Source organism: Aspergillus fijiensis (assembly GCF_003184825.1).
Source record: "Aspergillus fijiensis CBS 313.89 unplaced genomic scaffold BO72scaffold_51, whole genome shotgun sequence".
Classification (NCBI taxonomy): Eukaryota; Fungi; Ascomycota; class Eurotiomycetes; order Eurotiales; family Aspergillaceae; genus Aspergillus; species Aspergillus fijiensis.
The window spans coordinates 179,669-198,457 of record NW_024469027.1 but is presented as its reverse complement, the minus strand read 5'-3'; the positions used below and the strand labels follow the sequence as shown (position 1 = coordinate 198,457).

General features: G+C 51.4%; 6 protein-coding genes across 6 annotated transcripts; 3 read left to right on the top strand and 3 right to left on the bottom strand.

Annotated features, from left to right (window-relative positions):
* Positions 1 to 1,624: 1,624 nt before the first annotated feature.
* BO72DRAFT_213841 (uncharacterized protein) lies at positions 1,625 to 2,068 on the bottom strand. Its single transcript, XM_040939696.1, has one exon. The coding sequence runs from the start codon at positions 1,980 to 1,982 to the stop codon at positions 1,677 to 1,679; it is 306 nt and encodes a 101-aa protein (XP_040798241.1). The 5' UTR covers positions 1,983 to 2,068; the 3' UTR covers positions 1,625 to 1,676.
* A 2,413-nt stretch (positions 2,069 to 4,481) lies between these two features.
* On the top strand, positions 4,482 to 5,681 carry BO72DRAFT_471042 (class I SAM-dependent methyltransferase; the record flags this gene model as incomplete). The annotated part of the gene is made up of 1 exon (XM_040947068.1): positions 4,482 to 5,681. One exon carries the CDS (start codon positions 4,482 to 4,484, stop codon positions 5,679 to 5,681), a length of 1,200 nt encoding a protein of 399 aa, XP_040798240.1.
* Positions 5,682 to 5,765: 84 nt separating this feature from the next.
* BO72DRAFT_450944 (electron transfer flavoprotein regulatory factor 1) lies at positions 5,766 to 6,636 on the bottom strand. The gene is made up of 4 exons (XM_040945373.1): positions 6,499 to 6,636; positions 6,255 to 6,398; positions 6,166 to 6,178; positions 5,766 to 5,944 (listed from the first exon to the last, which is right to left on the bottom strand). The coding sequence occupies exons 1-4, from the start codon at positions 6,542 to 6,544 to the stop codon at positions 5,893 to 5,895; spliced, it is 255 nt and encodes an 84-aa protein (XP_040798239.1). The 5' UTR covers positions 6,545 to 6,636; the 3' UTR covers positions 5,766 to 5,892.
* Positions 6,637 to 7,199: 563 nt separating this feature from the next.
* Positions 7,200 to 8,615, top strand: BO72DRAFT_450942 (thioesterase family protein). Its single transcript, XM_040945372.1, has 4 exons — positions 7,200 to 7,631; positions 7,710 to 7,719; positions 7,857 to 8,026; positions 8,095 to 8,615. Exons 1-4 carry the CDS (start codon positions 7,446 to 7,448, stop codon positions 8,449 to 8,451), a joined length of 723 nt encoding a protein of 240 aa, XP_040798238.1. The 5' UTR covers positions 7,200 to 7,445; the 3' UTR covers positions 8,452 to 8,615.
* Positions 8,616 to 13,123: 4,508 nt separating this feature from the next.
* BO72DRAFT_479671 (putative ubiquitination network signaling protein) lies at positions 13,124 to 17,007 on the top strand. The gene is made up of 2 exons (XM_040947590.1): positions 13,124 to 15,348; positions 15,402 to 17,007. Exons 1-2 carry the CDS (start codon positions 13,602 to 13,604, stop codon positions 16,715 to 16,717), a joined length of 3,063 nt encoding a protein of 1,020 aa, XP_040798237.1. The 5' UTR covers positions 13,124 to 13,601; the 3' UTR covers positions 16,718 to 17,007.
* Positions 17,008 to 17,144: 137 nt separating this feature from the next.
* Positions 17,145 to 18,636, bottom strand: BO72DRAFT_488391 (flavin reductase family protein). The gene is made up of 2 exons (XM_040948041.1): positions 18,435 to 18,636; positions 17,145 to 18,375 (listed from the first exon to the last, which is right to left on the bottom strand). The coding sequence occupies exons 1-2, from the start codon at positions 18,499 to 18,501 to the stop codon at positions 17,390 to 17,392; spliced, it is 1,053 nt and encodes a 350-aa protein (XP_040798236.1). The 5' UTR covers positions 18,502 to 18,636; the 3' UTR covers positions 17,145 to 17,389.
* Positions 18,637 to 18,789: the final 153 nt, after the last annotated feature.

Sequence of the window (18,789 nt, the reverse complement as noted above, 5' to 3'; positions counted from 1 at the left end):
ATTGTCTTAAGGTGTATGTCTTAAGAGGTACACTAGTATACTGGACACGAAACAAAGTACTGAAATTGTCCGACCATCTTGCATGGTTAGTAGAGTTTTCCTAGACCTGAGCAGTGGGACAATGCGCACATCTACCCAAAGATCACCAGCGATTGTCGCTGAACAGCGCTCAGGGGGTCTGGGTTCCTTCTCATACTTTCTAGGATATTCTATTCACACCACCAGTCGATCATCGGGTTGAGCCTGCCAGGATTTCTGCCCAGGGGCTTGAAGTCGACCATTACTACACTCTCTATTTGGTTTTCAAAACAGCGCTTCAACCCATTAATCTTGCCCCTTTATTGAGTCCACCCACTTGTCGGAAGGGTGGCAAAGTCGCAGCGGAAGAACACAAAATGGCACAATGGAGGATGAGGGTAGAGCATATCAGATGATCAATGTCATGTCAAATTGGTTCTCCACTCACTTCTGGCCACTGCCACCACTGATGGTTGCTACTGGCGGAGTCAGCCAGGGTCAGCTAGAGTGCTCGAATCAACATTCATAGTGAGCTTACTTGAGCTGTCAGAATCAGGTGGCACCTCGATCTCGATCTTGTTCAGAAAAGACTGTACTCAGCTGGAGCTGAGCTGTTTACATATCTGCCAACTCGGCTTCTGTTACCACAGTCAACTCAGACTGCCTTGACTCCAATTGAAGCCAGTCTCTAGCTTGAAATTATATTCACTCCATATCCTGTCAACACTAGACAGTTCACTACGTCTCATGTTCCTAAGTTATATATGCCTTCAACTTTACATTCACTAAGTTGAGTAAATTTGCTTGCTGTAATTGAAGAGTATTGCTGTATTTAAGGGGCTTTTCCAAAGTGTACTCTGACACTGTGCTGAATATTGGCCATCGTGTGAAGACCGCTGTATCTATAGCCTCAAGATATAGTTATAAAGTATATTTAACGCAGGACATTGAATGACTACTGGTCAATTCTGGGAAACTAAGTCTGATAATTGAATTCCAATGATTCAATTCTGAGGATCTATGAAGTTCTTATAATTCAATTCTGCCAATTGGATAGCACAAGTTCATCCTGCCTGTACTGAGAATACGAAGGGTGGTTCATGAGTCCTGGCTGAGGATGGTTCAACCGATGCAGTCAGACGAGACCGCTGGAGTCAAGATCCAAGACCCAGGTTCTCTATTGAACGCCTTACAATGCGTGCGTTCAACCTGTTCCTGGAGACTCGTTTTTATCCACCTATAATAGACTGGCAATTGGTCACTTTGGGTATACTGAGTATGATCCTAGACTAATTATAAGTCGAGCCTTCTTTCAGTTTACCTTCACATGAAAGATGACAAACTACACGGCCAGACTTATACGGGATAGTCACCATAACAGCCTTATGCAAGATACAAAAGGTACTTAACAATAAGCTGGGGTAAGCCATCTGAGCATCACAGAACTCCTGGTTACTCAATTCTGCCCCCAAATCGCCATCGAATAAGCAGCCATAGCAGTAGTACTGCACACAGATGCACAAACATATACATGCAGAGACAATCTAAGCATTGACAGTCCACCCCCACCACTTTTAGAATGCAAGGGGGGCAAAGAAGAAGACACACAGACAGGGCAGGGTCAACCTGCGTTGGAAACAATTACTCTTGAATCTCAACTAACTAGTAGTCAGTGACCGACCCTGAAGTTGGTACCCAGGCAGTGGTACCTCCCTGTCCCTCCCTGTCAGGGCAACAAGTGACCCGTGCCAGCACGTGTCAGTGGCCCCGGGACCCCCCATTCCTTCTCCTTGGGGGGGGGGGGGCGGCGGCAATGCACATAGCCTAGGTGACTTCGGTCTATAGAACCACCCACCCACCAGTGGCACCCAGCCTGGCGGGGCGTTAGACCGACCCAGAGGTTTCAGTGCGTAATGAAAATCCATCTTGTCAATTGAGTCAGTCGACTCAGCATGGGAAATCATTTTCCCTGGCCACGATCTAGACTGCCAGTTGCACTGTTGAAGTTTTTCTTCCCTGGTGGTTGTGTTACCTTCGACTATGCGATTTCTCCCTCAGGGAATGAGGCCTCAGATCTTTACAGGATACATATAACTATAACGTTGACACGGCCAACGGAAGACAGAACCATGGTCATGGGTTAACGCATCTCCCGCTGTGCGCCGTGCTGCGCCCATTGTCTCGCCTCCCCGTCCCCCGTCCCGGAGGGAATCTTCATTTCGGGATTTCATACAAGCAGATCCACCACACACAGGAACCCAAGGAAGGGGGAAAACGGATAAGTCGGTTGTCATGATGTCAGACTTGTAGTGACATGCACTATTATTGTTATTGTGATTATGTCATCATCAGCGTCAGTTGCGCCGATACTTCTCTTCCCTCGATGCCCAGGGGCGAAAGGACACTGCCTCCTCCTCCTCCTCCTCCTCCTCCTCCTCCTCCTCCTACGGTCATATTATAGATACTCAGCCACGAGCTAGATACCCATGTCCAAGCAGCCACTCTCTTCAAGTAACAATACCAGTTAATTATATGTTACCAGTAAGGCGATAGTGAATTCTGATCCCGGCAGAAGACAATCAACAGGAATAAAATAGAAAAACCAAAGACGATCGGGGGCCGGCACCTCGGCAGGGAAAAACAAAAGAGACAAGAAGCAAAAGAAAATCCCAAACCAATTAAGCCAATCCTACTACTGTAGCAAGCCCGGGACCGAAGGGGGGGGGGGGGGGGTTCGTCAAGGAGGAACAACTCCGTGAGACATAGATCCAAACCACACTTCGAAAAAAACCCCAATTTAAACTTTCTTGAACTTTTCGCAAATCCCAACCGCAACAGACAGAGAAAAGAGAAAGTTCTGCGTGCACGGTGTGGGTGTGTGGTGTCGTGTTCGCTTCGAACCTTGGGTTTCTTATTGACTCCCCGGAAGTACCGGTACCCATTTTCATGGGTTCAGATGCCCGCCCGCGTACGCCGGGCGTAGTAGTAGTAGTAGTAGTAGTAGTAGTAGTAGTAGTAGTAGTAGTAGTAGTAGTAGTAGTAGTTTGAAGTAAACTTATTAAGGACCCCGTGCCCGGAATTGACCATGGTCCAGTTAGTACTAGATTACCGTAGTACCGTAGGTAGTAGACTAGCACGACTTCCCGAGACAACTTTGTCCGGGTGAGGAAATGGGGGATGGGGCTACTAACTAACGTTACTACTTGGAAAACAAGGCCGAACACGAAAAAGCAAAAGGGCTCAGTTGTGGTAGTTAGTATACATGCGGATAGGTAACTTGAACTTCCTGCAAAGTACTTCTGTCATGGACTAACTATCTCAAGGTCAAAGTTCCGACCAGACGGATCAGATGCCCTTTCTCTCTCTCGCGCGCGTTCTTGCATTGCATTTCAATCTATGCAGTCAATCGGGGTTTGTCCTGATCTATCTATCGCGGGGAAAAGGTTCCGGGAGCTCGGATGCCGTGCTGCAAGTATGTACGGAGTACTGTGCTGGCAGTTCTGGGATAGATATACCTTTTGGACAAGTATAAGATCTGCTTTTCTCAAATGTACTTTGTTCTCGTATCATCCTGGCGTAGGAAATATGATTTGATTCGGCTTCATTCGTGGAGCTGGCGGTAGGGCGAAGATTGCCGCCGCCACCACTAGAAAGCTACTCATCGCTTCCCTAGGCTAGGTCTCCGAGGGGGCATTTCGGCGAGTATTCGGTGCTATACTTTAGACGATGATTTCCAAGATCTCCAAGAGCCGTTTCAACGGTGAGGAGGGGAAATAGATAAATACTCAATTTCAGTCCACGCTAACAGGCAAGTCAAGAGGGTCAAAGGGGAGAAAAAACAATTAAGGCCAGGCCGGGTCCATTCCAGAAACGTTGGCCTGCCGGGACCACTCACTGCTGCACTTAAGCCTGGAGTCGACGATAGTAAACTACGAAGTCACTAAAGTAAACTACTAAAATTGCGTCGCAACAAGTGGAGTGGCCCTAAGGGGTCATCGAGCCGGGGCGGTTCGATTTTCTTGTCACAATGTGGTTTTCTAATTTTTCTTTCTGATTTGATTTGATTTGATTTGATTTTTTGCCCCCCTCCTTTAGGCCTGACTGTTTTCGTTTCTTTCTCTCGCTCTCCCCTCCTTTAATCGAACACCTTCTCCTTCCATGGGTCAGATTGACCTGGAACGGTGTCCGAGCTGCGTAACATTCATCATCACTCACTGCCTCCTCCCTCACCACTACCACCACCACCACAACCACATTTAATACTGTCAGCCTCGCTTGTTTCGGCCATTTTCCTACTCTATTTCTGTCGCCATTAACGTATCATGTCCCTCCTAATCGAACTCCTGCCCCGTTCGTGACCGATCTGCGCTGCCACTGTTTGTATGCGGAAGAATGCACATCGTTCGTTCTTAGCAGGTCCCCTCAATTGACGAGCATCCACCACTCCACCTGAACCCTCCGAAATGGATATCATGTCAAATGGACCGGCGGTCCTTGCGCCTGCCGCAGCTTCGGGCTCCGACCTTCATTCCACCGCCAGTTCGACCGGTATAACCCTGGCAGCGACGTCGACCTCCTCCCTCTCCTCCCTCAATGACTACTCCAATTTTCCCTTGATACGCCATGGCGATCGCACGTATCTCCGAGACCCCGACAACCAGTATCCTCTTCCCTGCGACCTTCCTGAGATACACCGACAGACCTTGCGCTCGCTCATGCTCATGCGCGTTTTCGGGGGGCCCTTCTGCAACCCACATTTGGCCGACCGCGCCCCGAAGCGAGTCTTGGAACTCGCCTGTGGTTCAGGACTGTGGTCCAGCATGTGCCATGATTATTTCGCCCGTCGCGGCCACCGCACCGTGTCCTTCAACGGCATTGACATCGTCTCCGTCGCACCCGACCTGCGCAAAAAGGGCGTGAATTGGCAATTCAAGCGTCACGACCTACGCAAGCCCCGCCTGCCATTCCCCGACGACTATTTCGATTTTGTCTTCATCAAGGATGCGGGTATGTGTCCTTCCAGTCCGGCCCAGCAAGCCTCGGGATTGAGCGAGCCGTTGCGTGTTCTCAAGTCCGGGGGTATCTTGGAAGTCTGGGATTCCGACTGGGTGTTCCGCTCTCTGCTGCCCAATCCGGCACCCGCTCGCAAACTGGCCTCGAGAGAACAAGAGACCGCCGATGCGACCGCGACGTACACCTTCTCGTCTGCCACGCCATTCACGCGCGCCCAGAACAAGTTTCTTCAAGACTACAATACCTGGCTTGAGAAAGCGTTCGATCAGCGGAAATTGACTGCTCTACCATGCGCCACGATGGGCCTATCCTTCAATGCGGAGGTAGACGTCCTCGAGAAGGTCGACAGTCGTCGCATTGCCATTCCGTTGGGCGAACTACGCTGGGAACGGGAGGGGTATGGAAAGGAAACGAGTGGTGGAACTCGAAGACAGTTGACGGCCGATCAGTTATCCATCCGACGCACTGCGCTTCTGACGGTCATCCAAATGATAGAAGGCATGGAGCACATTCTTATGGAGGCCAGCGGGAAGAGCAAGGACGAATGGGATCGCTGGTGGGCAGCAATGATGACCGATTTGTTCCAGAAGGATGGCCTCGCGAACGGGGAGTGCTTGGAAGTAAGTGCTTGGTGGGGTCGAAAGATATAGGCGCCTTTGCCGGCGGCCAGGATCGTGAACTCGTTTGGTGTTCAGGCGAATGAGAGGAAAGGAAAAAGAAAAAAAAGGAACCGTGACCATTTCTCTTCTCATATTGGTGATACCCCCACGTTTCTCTCTTTTTTTTTTGGTTCAAATTGCCATAATATTCATTTCTGTATAATTTTTGCTGCGATGTGTGTCGGATGCGGATGGTTGGATGCTATTTGTTCTCATAGCGCTGTTTCAACGTGCGATACCGCTTGAGGTAGTAGCTGTGTGCTTCCATCAGTATCACTGCTCACAGTGCACCCATTTGTTTATAAGTTTATGACATAATGATATATTGAGATTGTACATCCATATGAAATATCAAGAAATTATGATCAACCGCGTCGGGTTTGGGGGCGGGATAAGTGGATAGGTAGCGTGGATCAGTGCTAGTCGGCGAGGTGTTGGAGCAGACGGGAGCAGTAAAGGCATGGGTAGTACTTACAGAGCCTCGATTTCTAGATGATTGAATGGGTTATTAGTTGGTTCAATGAAGCTACTGCAATTGCAAACAAGCGAGGCGGGATAACGCACCCTTCTTGACGAACTCCGCTCGTGCTATACCTTTCCGAATCTGCTCTTCATTATCCAGGTGTGCCTGACTGCTGAACGCCTTGTGTAGCCTGTTCCGGAAGTAGTCGTAGCCTAGAGGATAATTGCGGCCGAGGAAAAGGAGCTCTGTCGATCGATCAGTCAAATAGTCATAGGCTTAGTTACGGTGTTAGGAATTGCTAAGCACAGCAGTCGAAACTTCTGTCAGAGATAGGATATCACCAACCTTTGTAGATATTGATAACTTGATAGCGGAGTTCCGGGCTAGTCATGATTGATCCATTCAGTGTGAGGAATGTTGAACAGTGAACGGTCTTTGGGCAGGAAGATAGCGACGACGAGATGAGGAAGATAGGAAGGCGACGATGGGTTGTTGCCGCTTGGTGGGAATGGGGGTTGTTTGCTTCCGCCGGAACATTACCGGTGACGTCGTCACCCGGCGGCCAGTTTTGTATTCCTCGAGCCTACAATCAATCCTACAGGAAGATGCAATCCGTGATTGATCCATATAGCTTATGAAGTGCTTGTACAAGCTAGTTGGGCATCAGAAATAAATGGTGGTCATGTAGAGTACTCCTAAGGTAGCAGCGTATACATAAATTTGGCTCGTGCCACCCAACAACCCGGCTCTGCGATCTGAATATGACGCTGTATATGACGCTGTACGCTGGACGGACGCTAATTCCACCATGAATGATAGCAGATATATACTGCAGAGTTGAACATATGCGACCCTAGAGGCCCATATATTGATTCCATCGAATTAATTCCCAAAGTAAGCCTCTGTTGTTGTGGCCTCGACTGGCCTCGGCCCTGCAAGGCCGCGGGGAGACGGAAGAGGAGTGATTGAGTGGGGTTAACCGAACAGCTCCCCGGCGGAGAACTAACCGACCAGCTTGAAAGATTGCTTCGAGACCATCCAAGCAACAGCTCCATCTACGGTTCCTATCGATGCTATAGTTACTGACCACACCCCTTGTCACCACCATGGTACAGCTACAGAGCTTGAGAAGGCAATGCCTCTCCCTACAATCTCAATCCTTCGTAAAGACTATTCGGTCTCTCTCGACCTCTCCTTCGCCGCAGAATGCCCCCTCGTCGACAGCGAAGTCCCTTTCGGCAACAGGCCCCACCACGAAGAAGCCTCACGGCATTGATCCCCGATGGCTGACCATGACCAAACGTAGACTCGGTCGCTGCATGATGTTCGGTCTTAGGCCGTCACAAATTCAAGAATCCGGCGAATTACTGCAACAGATCGCGCGGGATTGGCGGGAGCTCGTCGCGGGTAGCGAGGGCTATCTGACCGATGCATCAAGAAGAGGCTTGTTCAAGCAGGCTGTCGCATGGGGTGAAATGGTACGATGGCCAACTTTCGCATCCCGCTGAAGCGTTTAGGAGCCGTGCTAACAGCCAGATGTCGCTGCGGCGCAATAGGATAGCATGGTAAGCCGATCCCTCTCAATGAATTGCTTCTATGTATAGCTTCCTAACCACCACGGCAGGGTACATATACCTCTCTTACCTAGGATCCGACTTTGATCCCAATCCAAGTCCGCCAAACACTCTAACGAGGAATTCTAGGGCATGTCAACAATGTCACCTACGCTCGGTACGCAGAAACCGCCCGTGTGTATTTCACCCGCAACTTCGCGATGCACATCGATCCGGCCCATAAGAAGGAGTGGATGAACCTTGTCAGCTCCCGAGGGATCGGATTGATCATGCGAAGCATCAAGATCGATTACAAATTCGTATGACCAGAACCCGCTCCCCCGAACGATTTCACGAAACTGATTGCCGGGTTGGCGTGCGTGCGCAGCCGATGACCTACCCCGACCAAGTTACGGTATATCACAAACTGGTTCACGACCCTGCGGCGCCCGACGCATCACCGTATGCATTCCAGCTCCAGGCAATCATTCTCTCGGAGGCGCGCTCCCGACCCGCCGCGCGCGTCCACGAGGATCTGGTCACATATGACTACAAGCAGGCCAAGAAGACCGCGCTTCCACCTTTCTTGTTTGAGCAGCTCAAGAAGACCTGGGAGCTTCAAGAGCAGGCAAAGGAGTATTGGCGGCAGCGCATCCTGGACATCGAAGCGCGGGTTCGGGCGCTGGAGGTTGAGAGCTGGGATCGGGAGGATGCCGTTGAGGATACCGGATCTGCCAGGAAGTGAGGACCTCCCCTCCACCAACTTGTGGCTTTGCGGGCCAGACCCTGTGGTTGATTGAGTGGAACCGAGACATGGAGGCTTTGGCTATCCGGTGATAGAAGGCGTTGGCAGTGATTGCCAGTTTAGATGTTAGCCAGATGCAAGCAAGTGAGCACGAGTTTGTATAGAGCCGCTTAGCGAGCTATAGAATAAACTGCACTGTCACATGTAGACATTTGTTCGGACGTAACTAGCTCTGTGCCACCGGAACTGTATTGTATGTACCACTAGACGGTATGGTACCTCCCTTCCGAAACAGTCGCGATTTGTCGCAATGCAATGCCTGCCAGTATGGATCAAAGCTGATATGTTCTCATTGAGTGTGGCGGTGCTCCACCCTAGCCAGTCAGCAAGCTAATTAAGTTAGTCCCTGATGCTCTTAGGCTGTCAAGTCTCGACACATGCTGACCTGGTCTCGTCGTACTCGTATACACCAGATATAGCTACTCAGTACCCACGCGAAAGCTACTTCTTGACTTCGACGAAGCCTTGAACGAAGCGCTTGTATAGTGCCAATCTTATGCTATGGATCATGCATACCTACGAGTCTGGCAATGTATGTTTAGGTTACTTCTGCTACCCACCTGGGTACCGATCGATTCGAATGGTGTTCAAAGGAATCTCGGAAGAAAGCCGACGACGAACCGTCCCGACTCAGCCCATCCAGTCCTCCGCAAGGGTCTGGAGCATTTATGATTGGTGGCGGTAGTCTATCGCTGAAGAATTTGTCCCGAGAAAAGAGGTTTTCTGCTTGCATTTGGAAATGAGAGCAGTGAGTCACTGACAGCCAGCTTGATCGAAACCAGATCTCGTTGACCAATGGGTGAATATTCTGGAAGAGGTCTCTTCTCATCAGCCCATCGATCCCCGTCCCAAGGGAGATCCGGGATAAACCCTGTCAGGATTCGGAGTGACACGATGAAGAAGGAAGAAATTCTCTCTACGTATCGCTTCAATTCCCCAGCCCGTCACTTCAATTGAGGGGAAGGAGCAAGTGAAGGGGGGAAGTTGTGCCCGACTGTAGTCTAGATAGTGCGAGTTCGCAGACCAGGGTTTGCCGTCTGGAAGTAGTAGATGATCGCCGACGCCTTTCCGCTGGAAGTTCTGGCGGTTTTAGTTTCTAGTTCTCTAGCAAGGCTAGCCTAAAACTGCTCTGCTAGCGAAAATTGGGACTCTGGGAGAAAAAAAAAAAAAGGTCGAAGGCTCGAGATTCCTTGGGTCCGGCCGGCGCCACATAAGAGGGTGGGAAAGTGGACAAGTCTCCACATTGCGTGGGCCTCTTTTTCTTCGCCTGTGAAAGTTGTGAAGAGTCTCTGGCTCGCCGAAAATAGATTCGCGCGGGACCGAGGCTGAGTGAAGTTGTCGGTATGGTATCGATGAAGTACAGCGATCTTGCCGGTCCCCGTCCGGACCGAGATGGCCTTGGTTACTGTTGTCCTGGCATATCGGCATCTTTCTTATACACGGTTATGGATTTGGATGTGGAAGAAGGTACATCGAAACTTTGTTTAACCAGAGAGACCTTGGGTGAAATTGGCCACGAGGGAATCGGAGACTTGGTGCGAAGAGTCTTTACCGTATCGTTATCTCCATCCGAGGAAGTCCTATGGTACTGTACCGCGGCTTCAGGTTCGACGAGCATAAAGCGGCATCACCTCCATCGTTGCTGGGTCCTTGCAAGATGAACTGCTTCCATGTACTGTATCTAGCCGAGACCCCAGGTAGAAATGAATGTCTCGAATTGTGGCACAGGAGGACGGATTCTGGACTCAACCGCCGCCGATGTACAGTACACCCCCCCCCCCTTGCATGTGGGAGGTTTCCAATATGCACTTGATGCCACTTGCAGGATGATGGCCGTATCATACGTACAGAAAGTTGTACATCTGATTCTGGGGTACATCTCACCATCTGGCAGGCAGGTGGTCAACTTGTCGAGCCGTACATAATCAAGCATGACCGGCGAAAATCTCACTGATTGATGTTGGGATGCTCTACTCCGTTCTCCGCACAGATTCTATACACGATTTAGTCACCACAAGTTTGTATTGAGTATAAGGCAGGCGGCCAATGAAGACTATTTACAGCTCTCGGATCGCCAGATTGGCTTCTTCACGCTTGGACCTTCGCCTTTATCGAATCGATAGCCTGGAAAGGTCCTTATCTTATTACTGTGTGAGTATATTGGTTTCAATCCGACTTTGCCTTTTCGAGGAGGATTTCCCCATAGCCTAGCACTCTTTTGATCCTTGCTTGGAGGGGGAAATGGGGGAGCGATTAATAAGAGTCTTTCCTGCCTTGTGCTACATGAGTAGATATCCGGGGAAGGGAATCTCTAGATGATCGACCCACAACCTACGGAGTACTTGCTGTTGACTGCCTGATGGCATTACCGTTTGACCTACTCATTCCAGCGGTTAGATATCCCTTTAGCAAGATCTACTGGCAACTGACAACGGGCATAAAGATACAGTAGTTATCTAGTCGACGGGCCAAGGATGACCAAGCCTATCCATCATCTGACAAGACTTGCGGGGTCGCAATCGACCGCTGGGCCAAGTCAAAAGTGAGCTGGACGCAATTTGCCCGTTCGGGGACATGGCCGGTCGATCCCCTCCGCAGGGATTGTATCTTCCCTGCCCCTGTCTCTGAACAAACCCATTTACCCTGGCTTCCACATTTACCCTAGACAAGCGCATGGGCTTGCTGGCCCATTGGGCGATGCAGACTGGACAGCGATATCGCCTTTCGTTCCGACGGCCCTGAAGTGGGAGGTGCTGGAGAGACATGGCAGGCCATGATATTAGATGATGTTATCCAACAGGCGGTCGGTCGATGATGAAATACCGTATCTTCAGGTATGGTACCGGTTTCGTCAAACAGCTCTCTCCAGGGTAATCGAGCTCTCCACACTTGACAGCTTCGGACAACCGCAGGCTACCTCAAGGTTCGTATATTCAAACAGCTGCGACGACCTCGCATGCATTCTTCACGTCCCCAGATTATTTCACCCTGTCTAGATCTTGTAAATTCAAAGGTGAACTTGCAATGCATCTTGTCCTTACAAATACGGATGATGCACTGGTGGCGCAATCAAGCGATTGTCAACTGACTTGTCACTGACCCTAGCCCGATAAGACCAGTGCTAGAACTTAAAGACGCTTATCTAGACCTGAAACATCTAGTGAGGTCGTGTGTCTGGCGAAGATCACCTTCCCTTGGATTCTCGGCTATTCGTTTGTTATCTGGGCTTTGTCGACTGCAAGTTGACGGAATGACCAAATGATGCGAGGGGTAGAGTTTCAACTGCATGTACCCCAAGTGCGGCCTAGAATTGAGCGTCCGTTGTCATTTCCTCGTACATCTCAAGGAGCACACGGGTTTCCTACCCCCTCCTCACAAGAGAAGCCTACGTGGGATGGGATCGCCAGATCGCCCAGCCTAGTTGTGCCCTAACGCTGGACCAAGCGCATCAACCCCGGTCATGTCAAAAGCCAAGAGCATAAGACAGAATCAGTGGGCGAACGCGCGTGAAGGAGGGGTAAAGCGTGAGAGGGTGAGCAACAATGTCCTTCGCAGGCCTATCAAGATAGCTTGATTGCAGCCAGGCCGGGGCGAACACGTAGGCTCACGAGCCCGTTTCGTCTTATTGTCGGTCCGTCCAGAGAGGCTGACATTCAGACCCCGCTGATCATATTGGCCGGGAGAAAACGAATTCAGATGTACTGTTCATGTGAGAGATACCGGCATGCTGTCGGTGATGCCATCATGATGCTGTACTGTAGTGTACTGTAGTGTACTCATGTGCTGGTGTAGTGGTGGGTTAGAGGCAGCATGCACAGTAGTTTGGCTAGGCGGGTGAGCGGCCCGTTGAAGATCGGAGGTGGGCGTTTGTTGATTGTCCTCAAAACTGTTGGAAGGACTGACAAAGACTGTTTCGGATAGAAGTGTTTTTAGTCTCAGCCTTGAAAACAGAGAGAGACCCTTTGAATTGGTCTCAGCTTGGGGGGGGGAGGGCGAGATTGTGGCTGAAGAGCCAGCTGTCTAGTTTCTCCTGCATCGAGCCGTCAGACAACCGATTGCTTCGGGTGTCAGCTTCTGGTCTTGTGTCAGCATGTATGTATGGAAATTTGTCCTCTTTCAAATTGCTTCGAGATAGTAATGGTGAAGAAGTACAAGCAGTACAAGCCACATAGCTTGTTGTTCGAGATGAGTGAGTATAGTAGTTAGTTGCTGTTGGTGGTAGACTCAGAGATTGGACAGTTGATGCCCGGGCGTGTCCTGCCTGCATCCATCAGCCCATTCTCATCAGCCAACCGGAATCCGGCGCAGTGCGAGCCACGTATGGTAATGTCAGGTACTGTACGGTTTTCGATACAAGGTAGAGTATTGACGCCTGAGGCTCTCCATTTGTTTCTGCCTTGAGACGACCCTTCTTTTTTTTTCGGCCCTCTGACGATCCGTTCCAAGCTTTTGCCTGGTCTTTTTCCCGCCGCTTCGTCTATCCAGAAACCCAAAAGTCTCTAACCAAACCTCTGGCAGTTACCTTCATTTTTCCCTTCTCTCTCTCTCTTACTCTCACTTCTCTCATTTTCTTACCTTCTTCCACCTCTTTTCCCCTCCACTCCACCCTCCCCCCCCCGCCACCTTTCCTCTCTCTCTCTCTCTCTCTCTATCTCTCCTACTCTCTTCCTTACTCGTTCTTCTCCTACAAACCCACTTCTCACTCACCTGCACATCCACCCCCCTCTACCCAATTCTGATCCAATCCCATTTCTTCTTTCCTTTCCTTTCTCATCTTAGTTCTGGCTCCATCCCATTCCCCGTCCATTTCCTCTCTTATCCTTTCCCTGTCATTCCTTTTTTTCCTTCCCGCACGCTTCCTTGTATTGAAACCCTTCTCTCCCTTTCTCTATCTCTCCATCCCCCTCCCCCCAAAATTAAACATCATCTCTGCTCACCATTTCCCGCGCCTTCATTTCTTTTTCCGACCTCCCCTCCCCTTCCCGTACCCTTTTCCGACGCTGTCTTCGTCTTCAATTCTCGCCTGGTCCAAGTCCTTGGCTCCCTCTTGCCAAGCTGACTCGGACCTAGGTACTTAGGCTCCCTTGTCCATGCCACGTTCATCGGCTACGGCTAGGAAGAGTCATAGCAATCGAAATGAGAACGGTCTTGTCGGCCCCGGAAAGAAAGTGAACAAGCAGAAGTCGAATGGAAATCTGAATGGGACCTCGGCCAGCACCTCGAATCCGACTTCTGGCCCTTCCACCCAGGTCGACTGGCAACCGTCCCGCTCGTCCAGCGACTCGGCTCTAACCTCAACCGCCGCAACCACAAGCAAGGTGAACGGAAACGCTGATTCTTCCAAGGCGGAGGGTAACGGACGAGGTCAACTGAATGGATACGCAAAAGGCAGCGCGGACATGTCATATGGTCAGACGAATGGTGCGGCGCCGCAGAATGGTGGACTCGCAGCCCAGGCGTCGCGTCGGACGGACAAGTCGGTGACCGGTACCAAAAGGTCGGCCTCCAGTGCTTCGATTAACCCGCTCCAACTGGCCTCCACGATCCTCAAGTCTTGCCCGATGTACGACACGATCGCGATCTTGATCTTTCTGCTGCAGCTTCCGCCTATGGTTCTTACTCTGGTTCAATTCTTGTTCGCTTCCTTGACCTTCATGCCTCCTGGTGGCGCGTCTTCCGGCTCCCTGACCTCCAACTTCGACATCTTTCAGGGTCCCGCCGGAACTCCATCGCTGGGTACAATGATTGCGATGGATGGGTTCTGCCTGTTGTTCTGGGGCCTCTTCATGTGGACCTGGGCGCAGAATTTTGCTCTAGATCTCGCTCACGTGCAAGTCGCCATCACTCTTGGCGGCGGAGGCTCTGGAAAAAATGGAGGGGTCAATGCGCTCTGTGTTGGCATCGTCCTCGTATTACATCTTATCCGCAGTAAAGGTATACAGGATTTTGTTATAGGTCATCTGCTCTCCTCCAAAATCGTCAGTCCCGATCTCCTCTCGCAGTATTCCCACCTTATGCCCACCGAATTCCGACGCACCGAACCGCAAAGCTCTCCGAGCTGGATGCGGAGTCTACTTGCGGTGCATATATTGGCTCAAGCTGGTACTGCCATGGCGAGACGGTCGATGGCTAAGAACCGGTCTCCGGTACCCCCTCGGAACGGCAAGCGCGTGGACACCGAAGCATCCGCCGGCTCGCAAACACAAATCGATTCCGCATTCGAGTCCGGCGCCAGTGTCTCTTCCTATATCGGTGCCGATGGTCAGATTGTCACGCCCGCCACTCACAAGGACGGTCGGGATAGACTGATCTCGGCCAAGAAACGCAGGAGGCAGGCGAACCAGGTTCGGAATCGTCAGCCTTTCTGGGCCGCACTCGCAAGCACGAAAGTGACGGTAATGAGGGAATATGAGCATTCTAGGGCTTTATCGAAAACCGGCAGAGGTCTCGCAATGACGGAAGAGGATCTACAAGGAGTGTCTCTGGATGACGGGCTTGTTTGGATAACCGAGATTGATAGCTCTACCATCAAGTTTGCAGCGGGCGATCTTGCTTCGCCCGATGATTCTTCAGTTTCCGGAGCTTGCGAAGCAGGAGGTCTTGGAGGAGAAGAAACGGAACCATTCTACGTCTGTGTTAACGGTGCACTGTGGGCGACCGCAGTGATCAACAAAGTACAGGATTCGTCTAAGGGCTCACACACTGTGCATTGGCGGGGTGAAATTTCGGGTCTCGCGCCGAACTGCGCCTACACCTGCTCTTTCATGCGGAGCGATACTGACGAGGAAATCTGTGTCATGAGCGTCAAGACCCCCGCCGCAAATGACGCAGAGCAAGGTACTACGAAGCCTCTCCGAAATAGATTTCAATATCACTAACGCCACTTTTAGTATCTTCGGTATCAGTTCCTCCGCAGCCAACTTATCGTCCGTCTTCCCCGACTACCACACTCAAGAATTCGATCGTCAACGCCGAGGTCAAGCTGAATGAGAAACGCTCTCGGCTGAGAAAGGCCAAAAATGATCACAAGCTCGCAATCTCGAAGATCCGGAAAGAGTTGGAAAACTTCAATCACCGGCTTCAGAGCGGTACGGATGAAAATCGACAGAAGCAGCGCTCGCTACAGCTCGAAAGGAATATCAAGCAAACCGAGGAGGCCACCGCTGCACTCGAAAGCCAGCTGGACACCTTGCAGAACGTCCCGGAGGAGGAACTCGAGGAATGGACAAACCAGAAGGCCAAATTCGACCAAGAGTTGGAACAGCTCAATCTGGCCAAGGAGGAACTCGTTGCTGCTCGAACTGCAATCTCCCGTGAGGTGTCATCTTTGGAAAGTGAATTGAATTCCACTGTGCAGAGGAAAGAACGCCTTCAGGGCCGCCGGACTCGCGTCAATGAACAGTACGAGCGCATTGTCTCTGCTAACGCACAGGGTCTTAACGAGAGGGAGCGTCGTGCTGCGGAACAATTTGCAAGGGAACAGGATCAAGCCAAGCTGGAAGTCAGCTTCAACGAGCAATTCTCCAGCATCGGTCAGTCTGTCCAGGAGTACCAGTTGCGCACCAATCAACTCTGGCAGCAAGCTGCCGCTATTGAACAAGCCATTCAGCAACAGCAACAGCAGCAGATGCTCCTGGATCCCGCTCCGCTCACTCCGGAAGGAAATCTGCCCGGCACGAACCCTCTCACCGATGCACCCAGTTTGTCCCTCGCCGCCTTGACGGCTGCTCCCACCACCCGATCAATCTTAGGACTGAGTTTCCCCGCGTTGAAATCCAGCCCTCTTCAGCAGACTTCGTCCCCTGTCGGTGATTCGCTGTCTCACCCAGCCAGCCCGGTTCAGGCTCCGTCTTACCTTGCCCACTTCCCGACATCTCCAATCGGCCATAACGGTACCTACTTCGATGCTGATTTCGCTACACGGGACCGCTCGTTCTCCAATCGATCTGCACGAAGCAGTCTGTATGGGTCTGATTTTGTGGACGCCCACAGCCGTCGACACCCTTATCAGTTCGATCTGTCGGATTCGGTTGCTGACAAGCGGAGCATCTCTGGCTCAGATGGCAACGCTCAAAGTGCGGGTGTCCGACCCATTGCTAGCCCGTTCCAGCGGACCGGCAGCCGGGGCAGTGGCAGTGGAAGCGGCGGTAGTGGCAGTAGCGGCAGCGGCAGTGGTAGTCCCAGCTCGACTGGCAAGGGCAACTAAGATTTTGAGGTGGAGTTTCTCCCTCTGGGACACCTTACTCTCAAAACTCGTTGAATTCCTTTCCGTGTTTGTTGATCTTCATACGTGATGCTCCAGGTTGTGTGGGTGATCGTATGTCTTCGGGTTTGGTGGACCGACAGGGTTGGTTGAGCCTGGAGCTGCGATGCTTGTTGATCTGGTTCTTATCGCAAGCCTATGAACAAATAAAACCGTGTCATTAAGTAGAGTCTAAACTTCCTACATTGCGATAAAAGAAACCTGTTGCATGAAGTCTGCTTGTAGTAATCAGGACTAGAGATCTATGAACTTTAGAACTTGTGTTCAGTGCATCCGACTAATGCTGTAGTGTCTGTAGTATCTGTAGTGTATGTAATGTGGCAGCGCGTAACTAGCTTGCACAGCCAGTAGCCAACTATATTGCATCCATCTTAGACCAACGAGCCATTCACACCTCTATGTCATCTGGTATATATTCCGTAAATCGAAAATCTTTATATAACAACCCCCAATGAATCAATCAACAAGGGTATAGGTACAGTACACTCCCACTCCCACTCCAACTCCACCAACCCGACAATTCCCAACAGCCACCTACGCAAGCCCTATCTTCCAAGCATAACATACAAATCCAAGTCCAACCAATATATACCACTCAAGGGGGAAACAAGGCGTTCAAATCTCTTTCCCCATCTCCCAAAACCGCGTATCCGCATACGTCAAACACAAATCCTTGGCGTCCTGCTGGACATGGTGGTCTCTCATCGTGGCTGCTGCTTCTCCGGCATGTTTTGGACGGGCGATCGCCCGCACCACCCTCCCCACCACGATCGTGTGATCCTGCACCTGGATCGACTGCGGCAGCACTCGACACTCGAACACAAAGGGGAAATCGTCCACCTTTTCCTGGTCCTTCGCGTGTGCAGCACTTCCGGGGGATGGATTCCGGCGCCGTAATAACGGGAGAGGAGGGGGGGGTGCGTCTTCGGGGTTGGTGGTGCTGGTGCTGACGGTCTCGCTTTCGACGGGCGAGGGCGGCAGAGCCGCGAATTCATACCCCGCTGTCCCCGGCTCCTCCTCCTCCCCTCCTGGTTCACCTCCTGTCGCCGGGGCAGGCATGATCCCTAGCCGACGGTTCCCGCGCGAGAAGTCCCGGGCGAGGGCGGCGGTGCGCGGATGCGGGGCGAGGAGGTGCACGAGAAAGCGGCCGGAGGACTGGAGGGCGGTGAGGGTTTCGGACGGGCGGCGGACGTTGAAGGAGATGATTGGGGTTGGGTGGAGGGTTACTGTGTTGAAGGACGAGACAGTCATGCCGCGGAAGGGGGTGGGGGATGAGGGAGGATGCGATGGTGATGGGGATGGTGATGCGGAGGTGTGGGCGTGCGCGTGCGGATCGGTGGAGGTGATGATGGCAACGGGGTAGGGGACTTGGCGCATTAGGAGGCGGATTTGCGTTGATAGGTCCTGTTGGGTGGGCGGCGTGGGTAAGGGTATTTGTGAGGTTTGTTCTTCTTGTTCTTCTTGGTGTTCTTCTTGGTGGGTTGCGGGGGAGGTGGTGAGGGTTCGTTTGCTGGTGGTGATGGTGTGGGATGTTGGTTTTGCGGAGACGGTGGGAGTGGGTGTAGCAGGAATTGAATATGGTAGTATTACAGGGGTGAGGACTGTAGAGAATGGGTCAGTTGACGTGCGATTGGGGCAGTTTAAAGGTGTTGGGGTGTACCTCTGAGCAAGCTGGAGCTTGCTGCAGTCCGGCCTGCTGCAAGCATGTGTCGAGAGTATGGAGGCATATTCGGGTGAATTGTATGTTAGAAGTTGTGATGATGACGGGATTATGGATAATTTGAACTTGATACTCAATGTTGCAGAAACAAATCAAGAACAATGCATTAACTAGAGCCCCTCAATATCATCCTGAATGTTTATGCAGTTAAGGGAAGTTAGTTAGAATTACCTCCGGAGGTTCCCCGAAGCGCCGATTGTCAAGGAAAGAAAAAAGGGCCGCCGGAGCAAACTGACCGCCTACCGGATCCGCGCCCATCCCAAATTTCCCCAGCAGCTCGGGAAAAAGAAGAGAG